General features: G+C 46.3%; 2 protein-coding genes across 2 annotated transcripts in view; both read right to left on the bottom strand.

The window, feature by feature from the left end:
* DIAPH1 (diaphanous related formin 1) overlaps nucleotides 1-19,607 on the bottom strand; it is a 1,314,985-nt gene that overhangs the window by 189,291 nt on the left and 1,106,087 nt on the right. The window lies entirely within an intron of this gene.
* On the bottom strand, nucleotides 6,129-10,776 carry LOC147702703 (uncharacterized). The gene is made up of 2 exons (XM_086928399.1): nucleotides 9,637-10,776; nucleotides 6,129-6,473 (listed from the first exon to the last, which is right to left on the bottom strand). Exons 1-2 carry the CDS (start codon nucleotides 10,774-10,776, stop codon nucleotides 6,129-6,131), a joined length of 1,485 nt encoding a protein of 494 aa, XP_086784525.1.

Genomic DNA, 19,607 nt, shown 5'->3' with positions numbered 1-19,607 from the left:
CATGTGGGCACTCACATTTCTAGTATTAGCCAGCGTCTCGTATCTTATGCTCGTGGTCGCATGGATAAAACTGTCAAGAAGAATATATGAATAACTTCAACATAAAGTCCACGTTCGTGATTCTAAATGCTCAAAAACTAAATAAATTCCCACTCGACGAGTGATTAACAAGTTATTCACTTACTTACTCGACGCAAAAAACAGCGTCTTCTCTCTCCTAGTCTCGAATAACCAGCTCGGTCAATCTCCCGGCATCCATTAGACGCCGGACCTATCCGTATCCATATAGCTCTCACTGCGCTAATAGTAGTTCACACAGTTACTGTGATTGGGCGATTCCCGGTCATGTGATCGGGATAACGTCCAATCCCAATCTATTACTAGTTCAAAGGCGAGTTAATAAAACATTTCAAAGCGTCAATATCAACTTAGACAGTATCTGATTTCATTAGAATGAGAACGCTTTGATAATGCATAAACTATGTTAAATAAAATGGTGGAGATAACAATAACATAAATCATCTTAAATGTTAAGCAAAAATCAGAAAACAAAAATCAGAAATGGATGGCTTTTGCATCCTCCAGTGTAGGTAAGGCAAAGCACAAAAAATGTGCTTAATTCAACATATTATCCAGTTCATAAATAGCACATAAATTCTATCCGATCATTGAGTCCACAGGGCTTATGGGTATTCAACAGGTACATCCAGCTATTCTCCCTTTGTAGGAGAAATCTGTTGTTATCACGACCTTCTCTTTTTTCAATTACTTCCAAGATCGTAAATTGAAGTTGGGAAATATTATGTTTAGCTTCATTGAAATGTACTGCTATTGTAGACTTGGCATAAGCCGTTCTTATATTTGATTTGTGTTCATTTAGTCGTGTTTTGATTTTTCTGGTTGTTTTTCCCACATATGCCTTTCCGCATGGACATTTAAGCATGTAGATAGCATTGCTCGTGTCACAAGTAGCGTTGACCTGTAATTTTATATTGTGACCCTTCATAGGGTGTGTAATCATGTTTCCATCCATTTCTGATTTTTGTTTTCTGATTTTTGCTTAACATTTAAGATGATTTATGTTATTGTTATCTCCACCATTTTATTTAACATAGTTTATGCATTATCAAAGCGTTCTCATTCTAATGAAATCAGATACTGTCTAAGTTGATATTGACGCTTTGAAATGTTTTATTAACTCGCCTTTGAACTAGTAATAGATTGGGATTGGACGTTATCCCGATCACATGACCGGGAATCGCCCAATCACAGTAACTGTGTGAACTACTATTAGCGCAGTGAGAGCTATATGGATACGGATAGGTCCGGCGTCTAATGGATGCCGGGAGATTGACCGAGCTGGTTATTCGAGACTAGGAGAGAGAAGACGCTGTTTTTTGCGTCGAGTAAGTAAGTGAATAACTTGTTAATCACTCGTCGAGTGGGAATTTATTTAGTTTTTGAGCATTTAGAATCACGAACGTGGACTTTATGTTGAAGTTATTCATATATTCTTCTTGACAGTTTTATCCATGCGACCACGAGCATAAGATACGAGACGCTGGCTAATACTAGAAATGTGAGTGCCCACATGGGCGTTTTTTGCGATAAATTGTTACCATTACACAGAAGCTGGTTCACGCACTGGGGTGTATTTCACAATTAGTCACTATGATTATTGAGTATGTATTAAGTTATCTTTCTATGTAGTATGATTTTTATGTAGAATGATTGTTGTGACACGTTTTTTCTGTTATACCTTGTTTCAGCTCATGTGGTCCCAGATGAAGGTCTAAATGACCGAAATGCATTGGACTTAAGTAAAAAATGCATCCATAAGAAAAAGTTGATGAATTTAATCAAATATGATATTCTTTGAAAAATAAAGAAACATACAAACAGTCAAAAATTTGTTTTGAACTTTTGAGGAACTTTGGATTTAACAGCTGTGCGCTAGGGGATGCTTCCACTTTTTCAGTGGGAAGCACAACTTTTTGGTTTATACAGTGGGTGTCCGAAGGCGAGAGACGCCGCCCTGACTGCACGCTAAAACTGATAAAAGGTACAAACCATAAGGCAGAATACAACACGTCAATAAAATAAGCAGTGCGCTCAAAACCTCATTTTTCTTTCTTTCTAAGGATACAACACCATCATCTGTTCAGGACTCGCCCCTAACGCATACAGTCATCTGGACACTAATATCAGCCCTGGGAATTAACACAACAAACTTGCAGCAGGTGAGACTGACAATAACACCTAGTGGAGTTACACCCTTACTCCTTTCTATACACAACGCAGAAGAATAATGCTAACACCCACAGCAAATTCACCTGCCTATGACGCAGATGGCATGTATCCAGGACAAGTTATCAAGACTGACCTAGAACTCCTATCAAATGACCAGTTAGCCATAGGCCATGACGATGTCTCAGTCCCAGACGTCACAGATGATTCACAAGACAGTAGACCAGAGAGTACACAGGGCCAGCTATCTCTGAGCTCCCAAAACTCAGTACTGCAGGGTTCAGCATCAGGAATGCCAGGTCAAATTGACACGCTATTTACAATAAAAATGACACATGCTTCCAACTCTGCAACCCCCCCAGCGGGAACAGGACCAAGAGAGCGATGGGGCCTCTGGCGGTTCACAGCACAGCTCCCACATGCCACTCCCCAGACTTAACCGCCCAGCCCCCGCATCCATCACTAGGGATCACAATACCACAAGAACTAGACATTATGGCCCATTCCGATCCCCTAGCCAGCAGCATTGCAATACACAGACACACTATAATGGGTGGCACACCTTTAACACTGGTCCCAAGCGACAGGAAGAATACCTGCTACAGTTCAATGAAGAAAAAAGAGACAGAGAACAGTATCCCTCTGAGGTAGTAACTGAGGGAGATAGTGGCAGGTGGAGGACAGAACGCGACCTATGCCGAAGAACAGGTAGAGAAGCAGGGGACATGTAACATGAACAGTACTCAAGAAGCCCCACTGGCAATACAGCAACACTCCAGCTACTGTCATTACACATAGGCGTTGTAGAGGATAGAATGACTGAACTGATGAATGGCTTGGGCCAATTTAGTAAGAAGCAACAACCAGCATTCAATGAATTAGCAGGTGCTGCAAACGTAGCAGGGTCACACAGTGGTGGGATCCCAACTATCATGCCACAGCAAGGGCCATGGATAGACTTAAATCAGGAAGCCCAAAGTGTAGCCACACCACAGAACAACACAGCAGCTTCTCTTACAGCCAACTTAAGTGTACCCCAAGCTCCATCATCAGTCATTAATTACAACACCCAGACATCACCTCCAGTAGTTACACCACGTAGGCCAGGAACGCCACAGCTAGACCAAGATAATTTTGATCTGTCAAACATGCTCGAACGGGCAGAAAATAGGAGAAGACAGGAAAGAACAGAGATAGAAAATATTGCAGTGTTCGGTAACGATGGGCGACCTGAGGACATCTCACAGGAATATGATGCATCAGGTACAGCACATCTGCGCACCACCAGATCTATAGCACTGCACTGCATGACCCTTACCAGGCCAAGACTGCCACTGACCAATGGTCTAATGCCAAGTGAGATAGTAGTACTTGGAGAAGGGTCTGACTGTTATGTCGATCCATTCTCAGGTAACTTGGCAAGCTGGACAGAAGTTAATGCACCTCAAATGAAGGTGTGGCCCCGAGAAGGATCTTTTAAACAAGAGGACATGGACACTGCTGAAGAGTGTATCTTGCAGAGGGCAGGAGACAAGGATTGGGACTATGAGTACATGCGCCAAGGCCTAAGGGTCTGACAGAAATACGCACGCAGTTACGGTCACACAAGACTTACAGGGGTAACACCCCAGCTGCCCCTGCTGTTCAAAAGTGTCAATAGCTCCCCCATCTTTGTCTCTTGGTCCCTAATGGACAAAGAAAATTTGAAAAATTAACTCCCACCCCTCACAGAGGGTGTGGGGAAGTGGATAGAAGCTTTTGAAAAACACACTGCAGGTGTGTCATTGGCTATTAGGGATGTGAAAAGTCTGATGACCTCCCTGATTGGAGAGGATGCAGAGGATATGTTTATACGCATCGACACAAGACTTTCCACCAATAATACAAAATTAGATGGTGATCCTTTCAAATAAAATAAGATGAGAGCTATGGAATGAACTGCACCAGAAGTTTTCCGATGTCCCAGACATCACAAACAAGGCAATTAGCAATTGAAAACACAGGTGCTAAATACGCACAGCAAAAATTAAAGGAAAGAGAGGCTCTTGACGCAGTTATTGTAGCCAAACCAGTGAGTCAAATGGCTGCTGTCACTAGTTTTCCACAAAGTGCCTTGAATGTACTAGGAGGTAACGCACAGGTAACAGCACAACACATACAACAACAGCTACCTCAGCAACACGTGCCTGTGTACCAAATGATGCCCCAGACACAAGCCCTTGTAACACAGGGAGCTACAGTACTGCCCCCCATCAATTCGGTTTCACAGGGCACTATCCAGCAGTACCAGACAGGAGGATATTCAGGTTAGGACAACCCACATATAACTCTAGTGTGTGCCGTGTTGTCATGTCTCACAAAAATTAGAGAGGACCCAGTTGTGCATGTCATGATTAACAACAACACGTATAATTTCTTGATTGACACAGTTGCTACATTTTCCTGTATCAGGGAGGGAGCACTGCCCATCTCCAATGAAAGTGCAAACACACTGGATTTCTCTGGGGCAATAACAAGGGTCCCTTTCACCGAGCCAGTACCTATAGAATAAGGAGGTAAATGCATTCAGGAGCGTCTACTTTACACAACACAGTCCCCAGTAAATCTCTTGGGACATGATCTCATGGCCAAATTAAATATGAGAATATATTTTCATGAGAACGACACAATAACTTTCTCCATTCCTGATAAACCACCGACCACAATGATGGCTGTCAAACAAAGATTCCTCAAGATGTGCAGTATTTTTTGATCACAGGCCTGAAGAATGCCCTCTTCAGTGTCCCACTGCATCCTAACAGCCAGTTTTTATTTGCATTTTCATTCAGAAATAGGCAGTTCACATATAACGGTTACATCAAGACTACTGTGAGTCCCGCAGAGTGTTCAACAGAGTTGTCAAAGATGATTTGTCAAATTTCCAATGTGACAGCACTCTGCTACAATATGTTGATGACATACTTCTCTGTAGCACCACAGAGCAAGAGTGCCGACACGATACACTTGCTCTGCTTACAACACTAGCACAGAGAGGATACAAAGTAGAGGGAAAAAAATGCAATACTGCCAGGAAGATGTGCAGTACCTAGATCAAATGATTTCATCATCAGGGAGAAGAGTTACCCCAGGAAGAGTAATAAGGAACACTCCAGAACATCAGACAGTGGGTCTTTGATTATTCTACTGTCACCGCACCACCCCTGAAAGCTGTCTAAATGGCTAAAGACAGGCATAACAAGATTGACTGGACACCTGAAATGACATCAACCTTTGTAAAATTGAAAGATGAGATTACAAATGCCCCAGTGTTAGGCTCTCCTGACTACACAAAGGAATTCTATCTGTTCACTCACTGCAATGGACAGGTCATGACATCAGTCCTCACCCTAAAATACCCCATGGGCCACAAACCAATTGCATACTTGTCCCGAGGGTGCTGGGACGTTGGGGTTTGCACTCTGGGTTATCGGTTCTACGGATGGGAGTGAGGAAAAGAGGAACACAGGCGCCTTCAATAACGGTTTCAACGAAGGCTTTATTGGAACGTAAGTCTTTTTCATTAAACTCAGTCTTTAGGATAGAAACAAGGAAAGGAATCCTCCGGTTTTAAACTCGTCGTCTTCGGGGCGTCAGGTGGTCGCGTTCCTCACCGAGGATTCGTCGGTTGGTTCCGCTCCGGTACCGGTAAAGGAAAGGAAACAAGGATCAGGACCAAATAATAATATAACACGTTCTCAAGGGTCAGGGAGTGAGGGAGTAACCGTTGTGTATCCGTGCAATACTTCGTTACCCCTAACTGCGGAGGAAAGAAAGAAGTGCTCGTGCAAAGGTAGGGGAGTTGCAGAGGCAGAGGATAGAGGGCTTTGTTACAGAAACGTTCACTATTGTTTCTTACGCCCGACCCAACCCGCTACCCGACCCCGTACCTCTTGAAGCCACGCTCCTCCCGTGGGAACGTGGCGGTGCGAAGCGTGAAACCGTTGGCCTCCTGGCTTGTCGTTCTCCGTTGGCTCCGCGTCTTGGGATCTCCTGTCGTCCTCCACGTGGGCTTCCGCTCCTCGGGAAATGCCGTCCGACGAGGTTTCTGCTTCTCCGTCTTTTGACCCCGCTACGCCCATAGGGGGTGGAGTCTCGTTACCTGGCTCAAAAGTTTTAAAGGGGCCTTCCGAAGCATTAATCGGAATCCAGCCTGAGTCATCCTCTTCACTCCATGAGGCCGCGGTATTCTGTGGGGACAAGGGGCAGGGTAAAAGAGGTGTGGCTGTCCACCATTCTGCAGTAGTCTGAGGTTCCGGCTCCCGTGCCCCGTCACATTCCTCCCCCCCTGGCTTCTCCCGTTCGGGGAGAGGAAACACCCTTGAAAGGAAGTCCGCGTTACCATTGTCTTTTCCTTTACGGTGTTGAACGGTAAAGGCATACGGCTGAAGAGACAGGAACCACCTCAGCACTCTAGGATTTTGACTACTGTTTTGATGTATCCATCTCAGGGGCGCATGGTCTGTATGAAGGATGAATGGTTTTCCCTCGAGATAATATCTAAGCTTTTCTACAGCCCACTTTATAGCCAAGGCCTCCCTTTCGATAGTGGAATATCTGCATTCCCTCGGAAACAGTTTCCTACTCACATACAACACAGGATGCTCTATACCATCTGCACTGACTTGGGACAGGACAGCCCCGATACCCACATTGGAAGCATCTGTAGCTAGAATATAGGGTCTATCATGGTCAGGAGAGGTCAATACGGGTGCTGTGGTCATGGTGGTTTTTAAGTACTGAAAAGCTGTCACCGATTCCGCTGAGGGATGTCTAAAGACGCTAGGCCTAGTGTCTTTGCGAAGGAGATCGGTCAAGGGGGCTGCTATCTCTGCAAAATGAGGAATGAACCTGCGGTAGTATCCCACCAGCCCCAGAAAAGCTCGTAGGTCTCGTTTGTTAGATGGAAAAGGTACAGCCGCTATTGCTTTCACTTTCTCACTTTGGGGAGCTATAGAACCTTCCCCCAAGACATACCCTAGGTAGTTTACAGAGTGAAAGGCCGCTCTTGATTTTTTTGCATTAATGTGTAGTCCCGCTTCCTTCAAAGCAGAAAGGATGGTTGTCAAATGTACCAGATGTTCCTTCCAGTCTCGGCTGTAAATGACTATATCATCTAAGTAGGCTGAGCTGAAAGAGGCATAGGGCTGTAGCACTCGGTTCATTAACCGTTGAAAGGTTGCTGGGGCCCCATGTAACCCAAATGGCAACACAGTAAATTCGTAAGCCCCATCGTCTGTTACAAAGGCCGTTTTCTTCCGATCTTCCTCCCTAAGGGGCACTTGCCAATACCCCTTTGTGAGATCGATGGTGGTTATATAACGGGCGTCCCCTATCTTTTCTATCAGGTCATCAACCCTAGGAATGGGATAGGTATCGAAATGTGATACTGCATTTAGAGCTCGGAAGTCCATACAAAAACGTTTGGACCCATCCGGTTTGGGGATCATCACTATGGGTGAGGACCAATGACTCTGGGATGGCCGTATAACACCGAGTCTTAACATGTCTTGGACTTCTTTGCGAACTGCATCTTTTCGGGCAGCTGGGATCCTGTAGGGTCTTTGCTTTACCACTTTACCCGGCAAGGTTTCTATTCTATGTTCAGCAAGATGGGTTCTTCCAGGTAAGTCTGAAAAGACGTCAGAAAAGGGTTTCAGTGTTTCTGTCAACTCTTCCTTTTCTTGACAGCTCAGTTCTGAGTTTACCACTAACTGGTCTAGGGTTGACGTCTTTGTCACCTCCATTTGTGCAACTAACTGACCGTCTCGTGGCACGGGTCCTAGCCATTCATTGAGCATGTTAATGTGATAGGTTTGTGTCTTGGATGGGGACATCTGTAACCTGTATGTAGTAAGCCCAATGGTTTCCACAATCTTATAGGGACCTTGCCACTCGTGTTTCTGTTTACTCAGGCTAGAAGGTAAGAGTACAAGGGCCCAGCTTCCTTTCGTTAAGGTTCTCAACTTCTTTCCTTTATCATAGATTTGTTTGTATCGGTTCTGCTGTGCTTCCAGATTAGTATAGGCTAGCTCTTGTAGCTTTCCCAGCCTGGATCTTAAGTTACTGGTGTACTCTAACATGGACTTTTGTTCTTCCACCTCCTCACTCTCCCACATATCCTTAGTTATTTCCAACAAGGAACGTGGCATCCTTCCATATAGAAGTTCAAAGGATGAACATCCCAGGCTGCTTTGTTTCTGGGCCCTTATAACATAAAGGGCTATGGGTAAAAGCCTGTCCCAGGAGGGTCCTTCGGCTGACAACATCTTCTTCAGGGTTGACTTAAGGGTCTGATTATACCGTTCCACCAGACCATCGGTCTATGGATGGTACACCGAGGTCTTTAGATGTTTTATGTCAAGGGAAGCACAGACCTCTTTCATTAGCTTGGAAGTAAAGGGAGTTCCCTGATCAGTCAAAACTTCCTTAGGAAACCCTACTCTGGAAAACAAGTCTACAAACTTTTCAGCGATGGCTGCTGTTGTGGTGGTTCGTAATGGGAAGGCTTCAACAAACCGTGTGGCGTAGTCAACTATGACTAGGGCATATAGGTTCCCTCGGCTCGACTTTGGCAAGGGGCCTATGATGTCCATGCCGACCCTCTCAAATGGTACTCCTATAATGGGCATCTTTTGTAGGGGAGCCATGGGTGGACGACGCGTATTTTGTCGATGACACTTCACATTTTGCACAATATTCCTGTACATCTTTATATATCCCAGGCCAAAAAAAATGTCTGGTTATGCTGTCAGTGGTTTTTTCTTTCCCTGCGTGACCAGCTGTTAAATGGGCATGTGCAAAGAAAAGAACCTGATCTCTGAAGGATTGGGGTACTAGCAGTTGTAATTCACCTTCTGCTTTGTTTTGTCTATACAGGAGTTCGTTTTTTATTACAAAACGTGGATAAGAGGAAGGGGCTAGATTTCCTGCAGCATGGGCGGTTTCCCAGGCATTGACTAGGGTTCTATCGGCACTCTGAGCAAAACGAAAGTTTCTATCAATAACCCAAGGGTCAGGAGACAGGTATGTAGGAAGGCAGCTATTCTGTTTTGTTTGGGAAAGGGTCTCTTTGAAAAGGGACAAGAACTCAGGGTTGTCTGTTCCTAAGATCATGTCTTCAGGAAGCGAGTCCACCACCCCTACCCAGACTGTACATGGTTCCCTATTTGGCAGGGCTATCGTAATAGAGGCTACTGGGTATGGTTTTACATCACCGTGGACACACCTTATATAAACAGGCCCCTTTCGATTCATCTGTTCTGGTTTAACAAATCGGGTTTGAATCACTGACTGCCTACACCCTGAATCTAACAATGCCTTTACAGAGTAACCATTCATCCTCATACTCACGTAGAAGGTGCTGCCCATTTCGGCGGAGTACATCACTGTTCTCGGGAGATAGCCGACTTCCATCGGTTCCTCGGGTGGCTTACGTTTGGGACACATTCTTGCAATATGGCCCCACTCTCCGCATTCGAAGCACTGAGGACCTTTGTTTGGTGGAAGGATCATACTTGTGGGTCGTAGAAGTTGGGGTAGTTCAACCCCGCCCTTAGGCTTTTTTTCCAATTTGGGTGGCGGCATCACTTTCTGAGTTTTCTCCGGCTCCCAAGTGAGGGTTTTTGGTTGAGCTCTAGCATATTGGGAAGCCATTTCAATTGCGTGTTCTACAGTAAGTCCCACATGTTGGCGCAACCAGCGCTGGGTAGCATAAGGCAGGGCTTCCATGAACTGCTCCAAGTAGATTTTCTTTAGAATGTCCTCTTTACTACAGAGGTCTGGACGTAACCATTTGTCTGCTGACATCTTTAACCTAAAAAAAAGAGTCTTTGGATTTTCCCCTGGTATGCCTCTTTCTTTCCTGAATCGCACCCGATAAGCCTCCTGATCCAAACCTAAATGGTCCAGGATCACCATTTTGATGGTGGCGTACGGGGTTGTACCGAGGGGATTAGCTGCTTGATAGGCAGACTGTGCTTCACCTGTGAGAAGAGGCGCTAGAAAAAACGGCCATTTCTCTTCCGGCCAACTCAGCGCACGTGCCGCCCTTTCAAAATTCATCAGGAAGGCGTCCGGATCTTCACCTGAAACATATTTCTGAAGAGCCACTCCTGGGGGATGAGGGGTATGTACTCTAACCTCCCCTTGGACGACCTGTGGAGCCGGTGTTACACTCTTCATGCTTTCCAGCTGAGCTGTTATTGTGGAAGTGAACATGTCCCGGTCTGCCTGAGCGGACGACATTTGGTTTTCCATCGCTTTTTCCAATTTCTCCTGTCCTTTAATTATATGGTCGATTAGGGCCTCCATCTTTTCCTTACAGACGGATGATGATCCCACTTCTGACACCAGTTGTCCCGAGGGTGCTGGGACGTTGGGGTTTGCACTCTGGGTTATCGGTTCTACGGATGGGAGTGAGGAAAAGAGAAACACAGGCGCCTTCAATAACGGTTTCAACGAAGGCTTTATTGGAACGTAAGTCTTTTTCATTAAACTCAGTCTTTAGGATAGAAACAAGGAAAGGAATCCTCCGGTTTTAAACTCGTCGTCTTCGGGGCGTCAGGTGGTCGCGTTCCTCACCGAGGATTCGTCGGTTGGTTCTGCTCCGGTACCGGTAAAGGAAAGGAAACAAGGATCAGGACCAAATAATAATATAACACGTTCTCAAGGGTCAGGGAGTGAGGGAGTAACCGTCGTGTATCCGTGCAATACTTCGTTACCCCTAACTGCGGAGGAAAGAAAGAAGTGCTTGTGCAAAGGTAGGGGAGTTGCAGAGGCAGAGGATAGAGGGCTTCGTTACAGAAACGTTCACTATTGTGTCTTACGCCCGACCCAACCCGCTACCCGACCCCGTACCTCTTGAAGCCACGCTCCTCCCGTGGGAACGTGGCGGGGCGAAGCGTGAAACCGTTGGCCTCCTGGCTTGTCGTTCTCCGTTGGCTCCGCGTCTTGGGATCTCCTGTCGTCCTCCACGTGGGCTTCCGCTCCTCGGGAAACGCCGTCCGACGAGGTTTCTGCTTCCCCGTCTTTTGACCCCGCTACGCCCATAGGGGGTGGAGTCTCGTTACCTGGCTCAAAAGTTTTAAAGGGGCCTTCCGAAGCATTAATCGGAATCCAGCCTGAGTCATCCTCTTCACTCCATGAGGCCGCGGTATTCCGTGGGGACAAGGGGCAGGGTAAAAGAGGTGTGGCTGTCCACCATTCTGCAGTAGTCTGAGGTTCCGGCTCCCGTGCCCCGTCACAATACTTCAGTGGCATGTTAGACTCAGTGATGAGGGGCCATTATCCCTGTGAACAGGCTTTATCGACCGCAGCATTTGCTGTCGAAAAAAGCACCCCCATAGTTATGGGTTCCCCTCTGACACTGTATACTGAGCATGCGGTCTTTGCAATACAAAAAGCTAAAACGACCCTTACCACACAAAGAATGTCAGGATACGAAGTCATACGGTCATTGCCATTCTTGAAGGTTGTTGAATGTCACACTGTGAATTCAGCCACGTTCTTTGCCCATCCCGTTCCCACCACTGATGATGACTCAAGATTGTGCCACATACTGCCCTGATGAGTCAGGAACAGCAAAAGAGGACACATTACCAGAAAGTACAGTCTACTTTGTTGATGGTTCTTCTACCATTGATCAAGAGACAGGGATAAGATACACAGTAGCTGCAGTAGTCAGAGCACAACAGAATAACTCCTCAGACTCTCTAGACATTGTACAACAGATAGCATTGCCATCACATTACTCAGCACAAGCAGCAGAGTTAGTGGCACTGATTGTAGCACTCAAACATGGAGCTGATGAAAGAATTACTGTATATTCCGATTCTGCTTATGTCACCACAACAACACATTCTAGCATCTTGAGATGGAAAAAGCGGGGGTTTCTCAAAACAGATGGCACGCCTGTGATGCACAAACAGTTACTTGAAGAACTAATGGACTCATTAACATTGCCCACAGAATTAGCTGTAGTGAAATGTGCTGCACACACAAATGGCCAAGATTTTGTTTCCAGAGGAAATGCCATGACAGACTGGGCTGCAAAAGAGGCAGCCAGAGGGCCCGACCTGAACAATCTCTATCCCCAGCACAACATGACTGTGCTCCCATTCTGATTGCCCACAATGCACCGTCAGCAGTGCAGGGAGATACACAAAATACAGTTGATCCATCACTTCCATACACTATTGATAATACACAGCAATATGTCCTGATTGCACAACTGCACCTCAGAGAGATACAGGAGAGTACCCCACCTGAAGAAAAAGAGTTGTGGAAGAAGAGGGGAGTACAACAGTATGCATCATATTTTATTTACAGACAGACAATGACAAGAAAGCCTGTCATGCCACAGGCTCTTTTGCAATAGCACTCACTCAGTTGCACCTTCCTACACGTGTCCCATGTGATATCATGTCCACAACTTTGCAGACAGAGTGGTTCATCCCCAATGCATATGATCATATACAATTCTTTGTTCGTTAATGCCTCATTTTGTCAACAGTATTCCCCTAATTCAGCTATGAAAACAGTTGCCTCAACAATACCAAGGCCCAAGGGCCCTTTTAGAGAACAACAAAACAATACGGTGGGGGAGGACCTAGGGGAAGTTTAAAGACCAGGCTCTGGGTACTATCCCCACAAGAACTGATAAACAACAGAGGTACCAGAGGGTCTCAGATCAATGTGCCCATGAGTAAAGAAGACCAACCGAGAACCCACAATTTCTCACTGGTTATGTCACAGAAAGCTCTCAGAGGATGAGGAAAAATACCCATCAGTCACCATTCGGATCCGCCCTTCATCATTTGGGATTTTATCCGTACCACCCGTCAGAGGTTACGTGTGCTCTACTCGGAGGTCAACCCGGTGGTAGGGGGTATCCTCAGCGAGTATCAGAGACGACAGTGTGGTGTTCCACTCGATGTAGGTGAGTGGCAGAAAAAGTGGGACTGGGGTGTGCAGTGTAGAAAGTGTGAAAGAAAAGGAACCAAGAAAACGTGTGTTTAAAATTGGTTTTGAAAAAGCACTAGACAAAAATTTATTCCAGGTGTGCTTAACATACCAATGTTAAAAACAGTGCAACCGCAAGCTGTCTGTTTATGTAGACAGCCTAAGGTAAATATGGTTGACTAGTTTCAGCAATTTAAGGACTGTTACGTCCTTGCCTTCATCAGGACCAGAATTACAACAAATACTACTGCACCAGGTGAGAAAGTAAACCAAATGGAAGGTGACACCGGAGAAACAAAAAACAAGTGCACACGGTCACCTGAATATCCGGGTGCCCTTACAGTCTGTGCAAATCACTGTAGAGAGAAAAGGGGGGAGGTATAGTTATCAATAACAAATGGGCCAAACAGTAAAACCATCAATTATGGTTTAAACTAGAAATCACACACGAAGAGTTGATTAGAAAGAGCACTTTTTAGGTGCAAGAACAGTTATAGTACATTTGGAACGAAATTTCAAGTGCCAAATGTTATTGAGCTCTTACCTAAATCTGTAAGGCAGGCTGGCCTCACCCCACCTGGCAGAGGCTCAGGGGAAAATGAAGCACCGCTCTAGAAGACATGCAGGACACATGTTAAAACATAAAATGCACATGACAGAACAGGGCTCTTCTCACAAACATTAGCCGATACTCCATGGTCCTATTAACCAACAGAGATCATGTCATTCTCTGGGGAAAGGCTCCGTCTGAGTATATACCCATGGTGAAAAATGCGCGGAAAAGCAGCAGGGTGCGTGGGCTCCTCTTACCTAACCGTCGGTACTCCTGGCCGGCGTCCTGGCCGTCTGGGGAGGTACCGACAGCTGGCGCAGGACCGTAGATAAAGCTCTCACCCATAGGATACGTGGTCACGTGGGGCGTTCTATGGCGCCTCTCGATTGGTATAGACGCGTGTAGTGCTATACGCCCACTCGCTGTCGGACCGGACAAAGTTCTGGCGTAGTCAAGGTATACAGCTGAAGGCAGGCGGAGGGTTGTATGATAACCGCGCTGCTATTGGACGCCGCGCGGTAAACAGCTGCAAGTAGGTCGAGGGTTGTTAGAGAACCGCGCTGCTATTGGACGCGCGGTCACGTGGGACGCTCAATAGCGTCCCGTGATTGGAGATTGTACGTGCAAAGCTGCACTTCTATTGGATACCGGGTGAAGGGCTGATGCCTGGTCTGTTGTCATGTAGTCAAGGCGACGAGGGCAAACAGGTCCCGATTATGCACAGACCTTCGGAAATAAAATGTAAGCGGCGTTATATTTAAACGCTGTTAGATTTAAAGCGCTGACGAGCAAAATGTACACGCACAAGACTCTAAATTCACGGGGAGTTTCATTTATTGCGTAGAGTCAGGGCGACAGTGTTTCTAATTCGTCAGAGATAAAGCTATGTTATCATGGAGTGCTACATAGCGGCCAAGGATTCAAATGGCAGAGGATCCATAATACGGTATCATGGTACGCCCAGTCTAAAATCAAAACCACAATAGCTCCTAAGGTCTTCAGCAAGAACCTAGATGACACGAACAAAAACAACAGAGATTTTAGAGAGCACACACTTTCGGTTAAGATGGATAAATTCAAAAAAGATCTCGACAAGTTTAAGTTTGAGAAAATTTATCCTTACTCTAGCGACACTTACACTCTCCCAGACTGGTACTAACGCCCGTAGGAAGGGATCATCCTATAGTACATCTAGCTCCGGCGGCAACTCTTCTGGCAGTGGCACTGGTAGTGAAAACTCCTACTCACGAGGTCGAGGCCAAGGTAAAAGGAACTTTAGACATAACTGGAGGGGCAACCAACAACAACAATGGTGGTCACCCCATCCTTGGCAGTTTGGGGGCATGCACCCTTTCTTTCCACCCCAACAACCAGGCCCATTCCAACAGCCTATGGGACCTAATATGCCGAACTTTCCCGGTAATTTTCAAGCAAATAACTTCAATGGGCAGCCTTTTTTAGGGTTTGGCCGGGGCAGATCTCGAGGCAGGAAGAGAGGGAACACACAGCCTCAAGTTCACTTCAGCCCCCCCATCAACATCAACGGAAGGGAGGACACTGAGGAGCAACTCGTCCAAAAACAAGGAGACCGGACAAAGCAGTGCAGCACCAGTATAGTCATTAACTTGAGCAGCCATGTTTTGACCCAGCAAGAGGAAGAGGCCCTGAACAAAGGTTTGGGCTTTGTGCCCACTCATTACAATGATGAGTTTGAAACCCGGCTAGAACTAGCCAGGTTTCTCAGGAAGATTAGATTACACTTTTTCTTCGCCGACAAAGAAGCGAGTGCACAGAGTGAAGAAGATGTCAACACCGGGCTGAAATGTAAATCCACCTTCACTCCTCCCACTCATCTTATGCCTCCCCAGGTACTGGCCTACGAGCAGGCTCTAGAGAAAGAAATGGATGACCTTTTCAGTACCAACCACAAAGTTTTTCATAATTTGCCTAAATCCCATCATTCAGCACTTAAATCTTTGACTGATAATAAGGACTTAACAATAAAGCCAGCCGATAAGGGCGGATCGATTGTTATAATGGACACACAAGTCTACAGAGCAGAATGCCTCAGACAACTCAATATGAGACAATCCTATGCGCCCTTGAACTATGACCCGACAGATGAACTGAAATCAAACATCAAAGCAATGGTGGAAGAAGCATCTTCAGAGGGATGGATCACCCCAGCTGAAGCCAGGTACCTCTGCACTGAGCACCCTAAGATGCCTTACTTCTATACCTTACCCAAGGTTCATAAGGAGCAACGACCGCCCCCAGGACGCCCAATAATTTCCGGGATAGGATCAGCCCTGGAACCCCTCTCCACCTTTGTGGACCATTTCTTGAGACCTATGGTGCAGGAAATGCCCACTTATCTCAAGGATACCACTGACCTCCTCAGATTGATACCTAACATCGAGTTCGATAGAGATACTGACCTCCTAGTTTCATTCGATGTCGAGGCACTCTATACCTCCATCCCGCAGGATGAGACATTGGACGTGATACATCAACTTCTTGAGTCTAGAGAACTTAACAGCATTACCCCCGTCCAATTTATAATGGCCTGTGCCACCCTGGCCATGAAGCAAAACTTTTTTCAATTCGAGGACCAGGTTTACCTTCAAACGTCAGGTACCAGCATGGGGAGCGTTTACGCCCCCAGCCTAGCGAATCTGTATGTTCACTCGTTCGAACAAAATCATGTACTGAACCAGACTAATCCTTTCATCGACAAATTGAAAACCTGGAAAAGGTACATCGACGACGTCTTTGTTGTGTGGCGAGGGACGAGTGAGAGTTGCTTAGAATTCTTGGGTTGGCTGAATAGTAGGAATAACCACCTTAAATTTACCATCGAGATCGGTCAACTACAACTAGCCTTCCTTGATCTTTTGATAACAGCTGGGTCGGAGGGCCTACAATCAGAGCTTTACAGGAAGCCCACAGCAAGGAATTCTCTGCTGCTATTCGACAGCAACCACCCACGAGCATTGAGGGAGAGCCTCCCCTTTAGCCAATTTCTACGGGTACAGAGGAACTGTTCCACGAGGACAGCTTTCAACAAACATTCGAATGATCTGAGTAGGCAACTAGTGGCTCGAAAATATCCCCCCAAACTTGTGAAAAGGTCCATGAAAAGAGCTATGAACAACAATCGGGAAGCCTTACTGGAACCGAGACCTCCCAAGCCGGACCTAGACCGTCTCACCTTTGTCCATACATTTGGTAGCCTCTCAAACAGCATTCAAAGTGCGGTCAAAAAACATTGGCCTATACTGAACTCTGGACGCCTTACCCTTCCCCGTCCCCTGGTCTCCTTCAAGAGGGGCCCGAATCTGAGAGACAGACTTGTGCACACCCGGCCACGCGATGAGATTCCCAGAGCCATAGGCACACTGTGGAATCTTCCACCTGTCCAGGGACATCATCCTTGTGGCAACTGCCAGGTTTGTGCACAGACAAAGAAAACATTGGAAATTGACATAGGGACCACCAGACCGTGGAAACAAATAAAGTTCACTAATTGTAATAGTGACCATGTCATCTACCTCATCACCTGCCCTTGTGGTTACAAGTATGTGGGCATGACCACACGCAAGGTCCGCATACGGATATCCGAGCACAAGAGCACGATCCGTTGTGCAAGACAAGCCACTAAACTTACTGCCCACTTTTTGGAAGCCAAACACCTAGCCACAGAATTTCAGTGGACTGTCCTTGAACAACCCTTTATACCAACACACACATCGGATGTGGCCAGCTACTTAATGAAAAAAGAACAAAGATGGGTACTCAAATTGAAAACCCACAAAGAGGGTCTGAATTACGACATTCCGTGGTCCACACTGTAACTGGTTCCCTTAGCAATACCATTTTCTGTCCCAGCTTCACTTAGTAGTGTAACCTTACCCCCAGTAGGAGGCAGATAGCTTCATCCTTAGCAGGAGGAAGACAGATACACAAGATTCCCCGTGACATTAACACCCTGCTTTAAGCTAGGTCCCCAGGTGGGCGTACCATGATACCGTATTATGGATCCTCTGCCATTTGAATCCTTGGCTGCTGGGTAGCACTCCATGATAACATAGCTTTATCTCTGACGAATTAGAAACACTGTCGCCCTGACTCTACGCAATAAATGAAACTCCCCGTGAATTTAGAGTCTTGTGCGTGTACATTTTGCTCGTCAGCGCTTTAAATCTAACAGCGTTTAAATATAACGCCGCTTACATTTTATTTCCGAAGGTCCGTGCATAATCGGGACCTGTTTGCCCTCGTCGCTTTGACTACATGACAACAGACCAGGCATCAGCCCTTCACCCGGTATCCAATAGAAGTGCAGCTTTGCACGTACAATCTCCAATCACGGGACGCTATTGAGCGTCCCACGTGACCGCGCGTCCAATAGCAGCGCGGTTCTCTAACAACCCTCGACCTACTTGCAGCTGTTTACCGCGCGGCGTCCAATAGCAGTGCGGTTATCATACAACCCTCCGCCTGCCTTCAGCTGTATACCTTGACTACGCCAGAACTTTGTCCGGTCCGACAGCGAGTGGGCGTATAGCACTACACGCGTCTATACCAATCGAGAGGCGCCATAGAACGCCCCACGTGACCACGTATCCTATGGGTGAGAGCTTTATCTACGGTCCTGCGCCAGCTGTCGGTACCTCCCCAGACGGCCAGGACGCCGGCCAGGAGTACCGACGGTTAGGTAAGAGGAGCCCACGCACCCTGCTGCTTTTCCGCGCATTTTTCACCATGGGTATATACTCAGACTGAGCCTTTCCCCAGAGAATGACATGATCTCTGTTGGTTAATAGGACCATGGAGTATCGGCTAATGTTTGTGAGAAGAGCCCTGTTCTGTCATGTGCATTTTATGTTTTAACATGTGTCCTGCATGTCTTCTAGAGCGGTGCTTCATTTTCCCCTGAGCCTCTGCCAGGTGGGGTGAGGCCAGCCTGCCTTACAGATTTAGGTAAGAGCTCAATAACATTTGGCACTTGAAATTTCGTTCCAAATGTACTATAACTGTTCTTGCACCTAAAAAGTGCTCTTTCTAATCAACTCTTCGTGTGTGATTTCTAGTTTAAACCATAATTGATGGTTTTACTGTTTGGCCCATTTGTTATTGATAACTATACCTCCCCCCTTTTCTCTCTACAGTGATTTGCACAGACTGTAAGGGCACCCGGATATTCAGGTGACCGTGGGCACTTGTTTTTTGTTTCTCCGGTGTCACCTTCCATTTGGTTTACTTTCTCACCTGGTGCAGTAGTATTTGTTGTAATTCTGGTCCTGATGAAGGCAAGGACGTAACAGTCCTTAAATTGCTGAAACTAGTCGACCATATTTACCTTAGGCTGTCTACATAAACAGACAGCTTGCGGTTGCACTGTTTTTAACATTGGTATGTTAAGCACACCTGGAATAAATTTTTGTCTAGTGCTTTTTCAAAACCAATTTTAAACACACGTTTTCTTGGTTCCTTTTCTTTCACACTTTCTACACTGCACACCCCAGTCCCACTTTTTCTGCCACTCACCTACATCGAGTGGAACACCACACTGTCGTCTCTGATACTCGCTGAGGATACCCCCTACCACCGGGTTGACCTCCGAGTAGAGCACACGTAACCTCTGACGGGTGGTACGGATAAAATCCCAAATGATGAAGGGCGGATCTGAATGGTGACTGATGGGTATTTTTCCTCATCCTCTGAGAGCTTTCTGTGACATAACCAGTGAGAAATTGTGGGTTCTCGGTTGGTCTTCTTTACTCATGGGCACATTGATCTGAGACCC

Source organism: Lissotriton vulgaris, chromosome 7 (assembly GCF_964263255.1).
Source record: "Lissotriton vulgaris chromosome 7, aLisVul1.2, whole genome shotgun sequence".
NCBI lineage: Eukaryota > Metazoa > Chordata > Amphibia > Caudata > Salamandridae > Lissotriton > Lissotriton vulgaris.
This window is presented reverse-complemented; position numbering and strand designations above follow the sequence as displayed.

What these genes read in the sequence shown, in the direction of transcription:
- LOC147702703 (XM_086928399.1), bottom strand. Translation starts at nt 10,776, where the DNA reads ATGAAAAAGACTTACGTTCCAATAAAGCCTTCGTTGAAACCGTTATTG. An exon ending in AAATGGGCAGCACCTTCTAC is followed by an intron (nt 6,474 to 9,636) that starts GTGAGTATGAGG and finishes TTGTCCCCACAG; the next exon opens with AATACCGCGGCCTCATGGAG.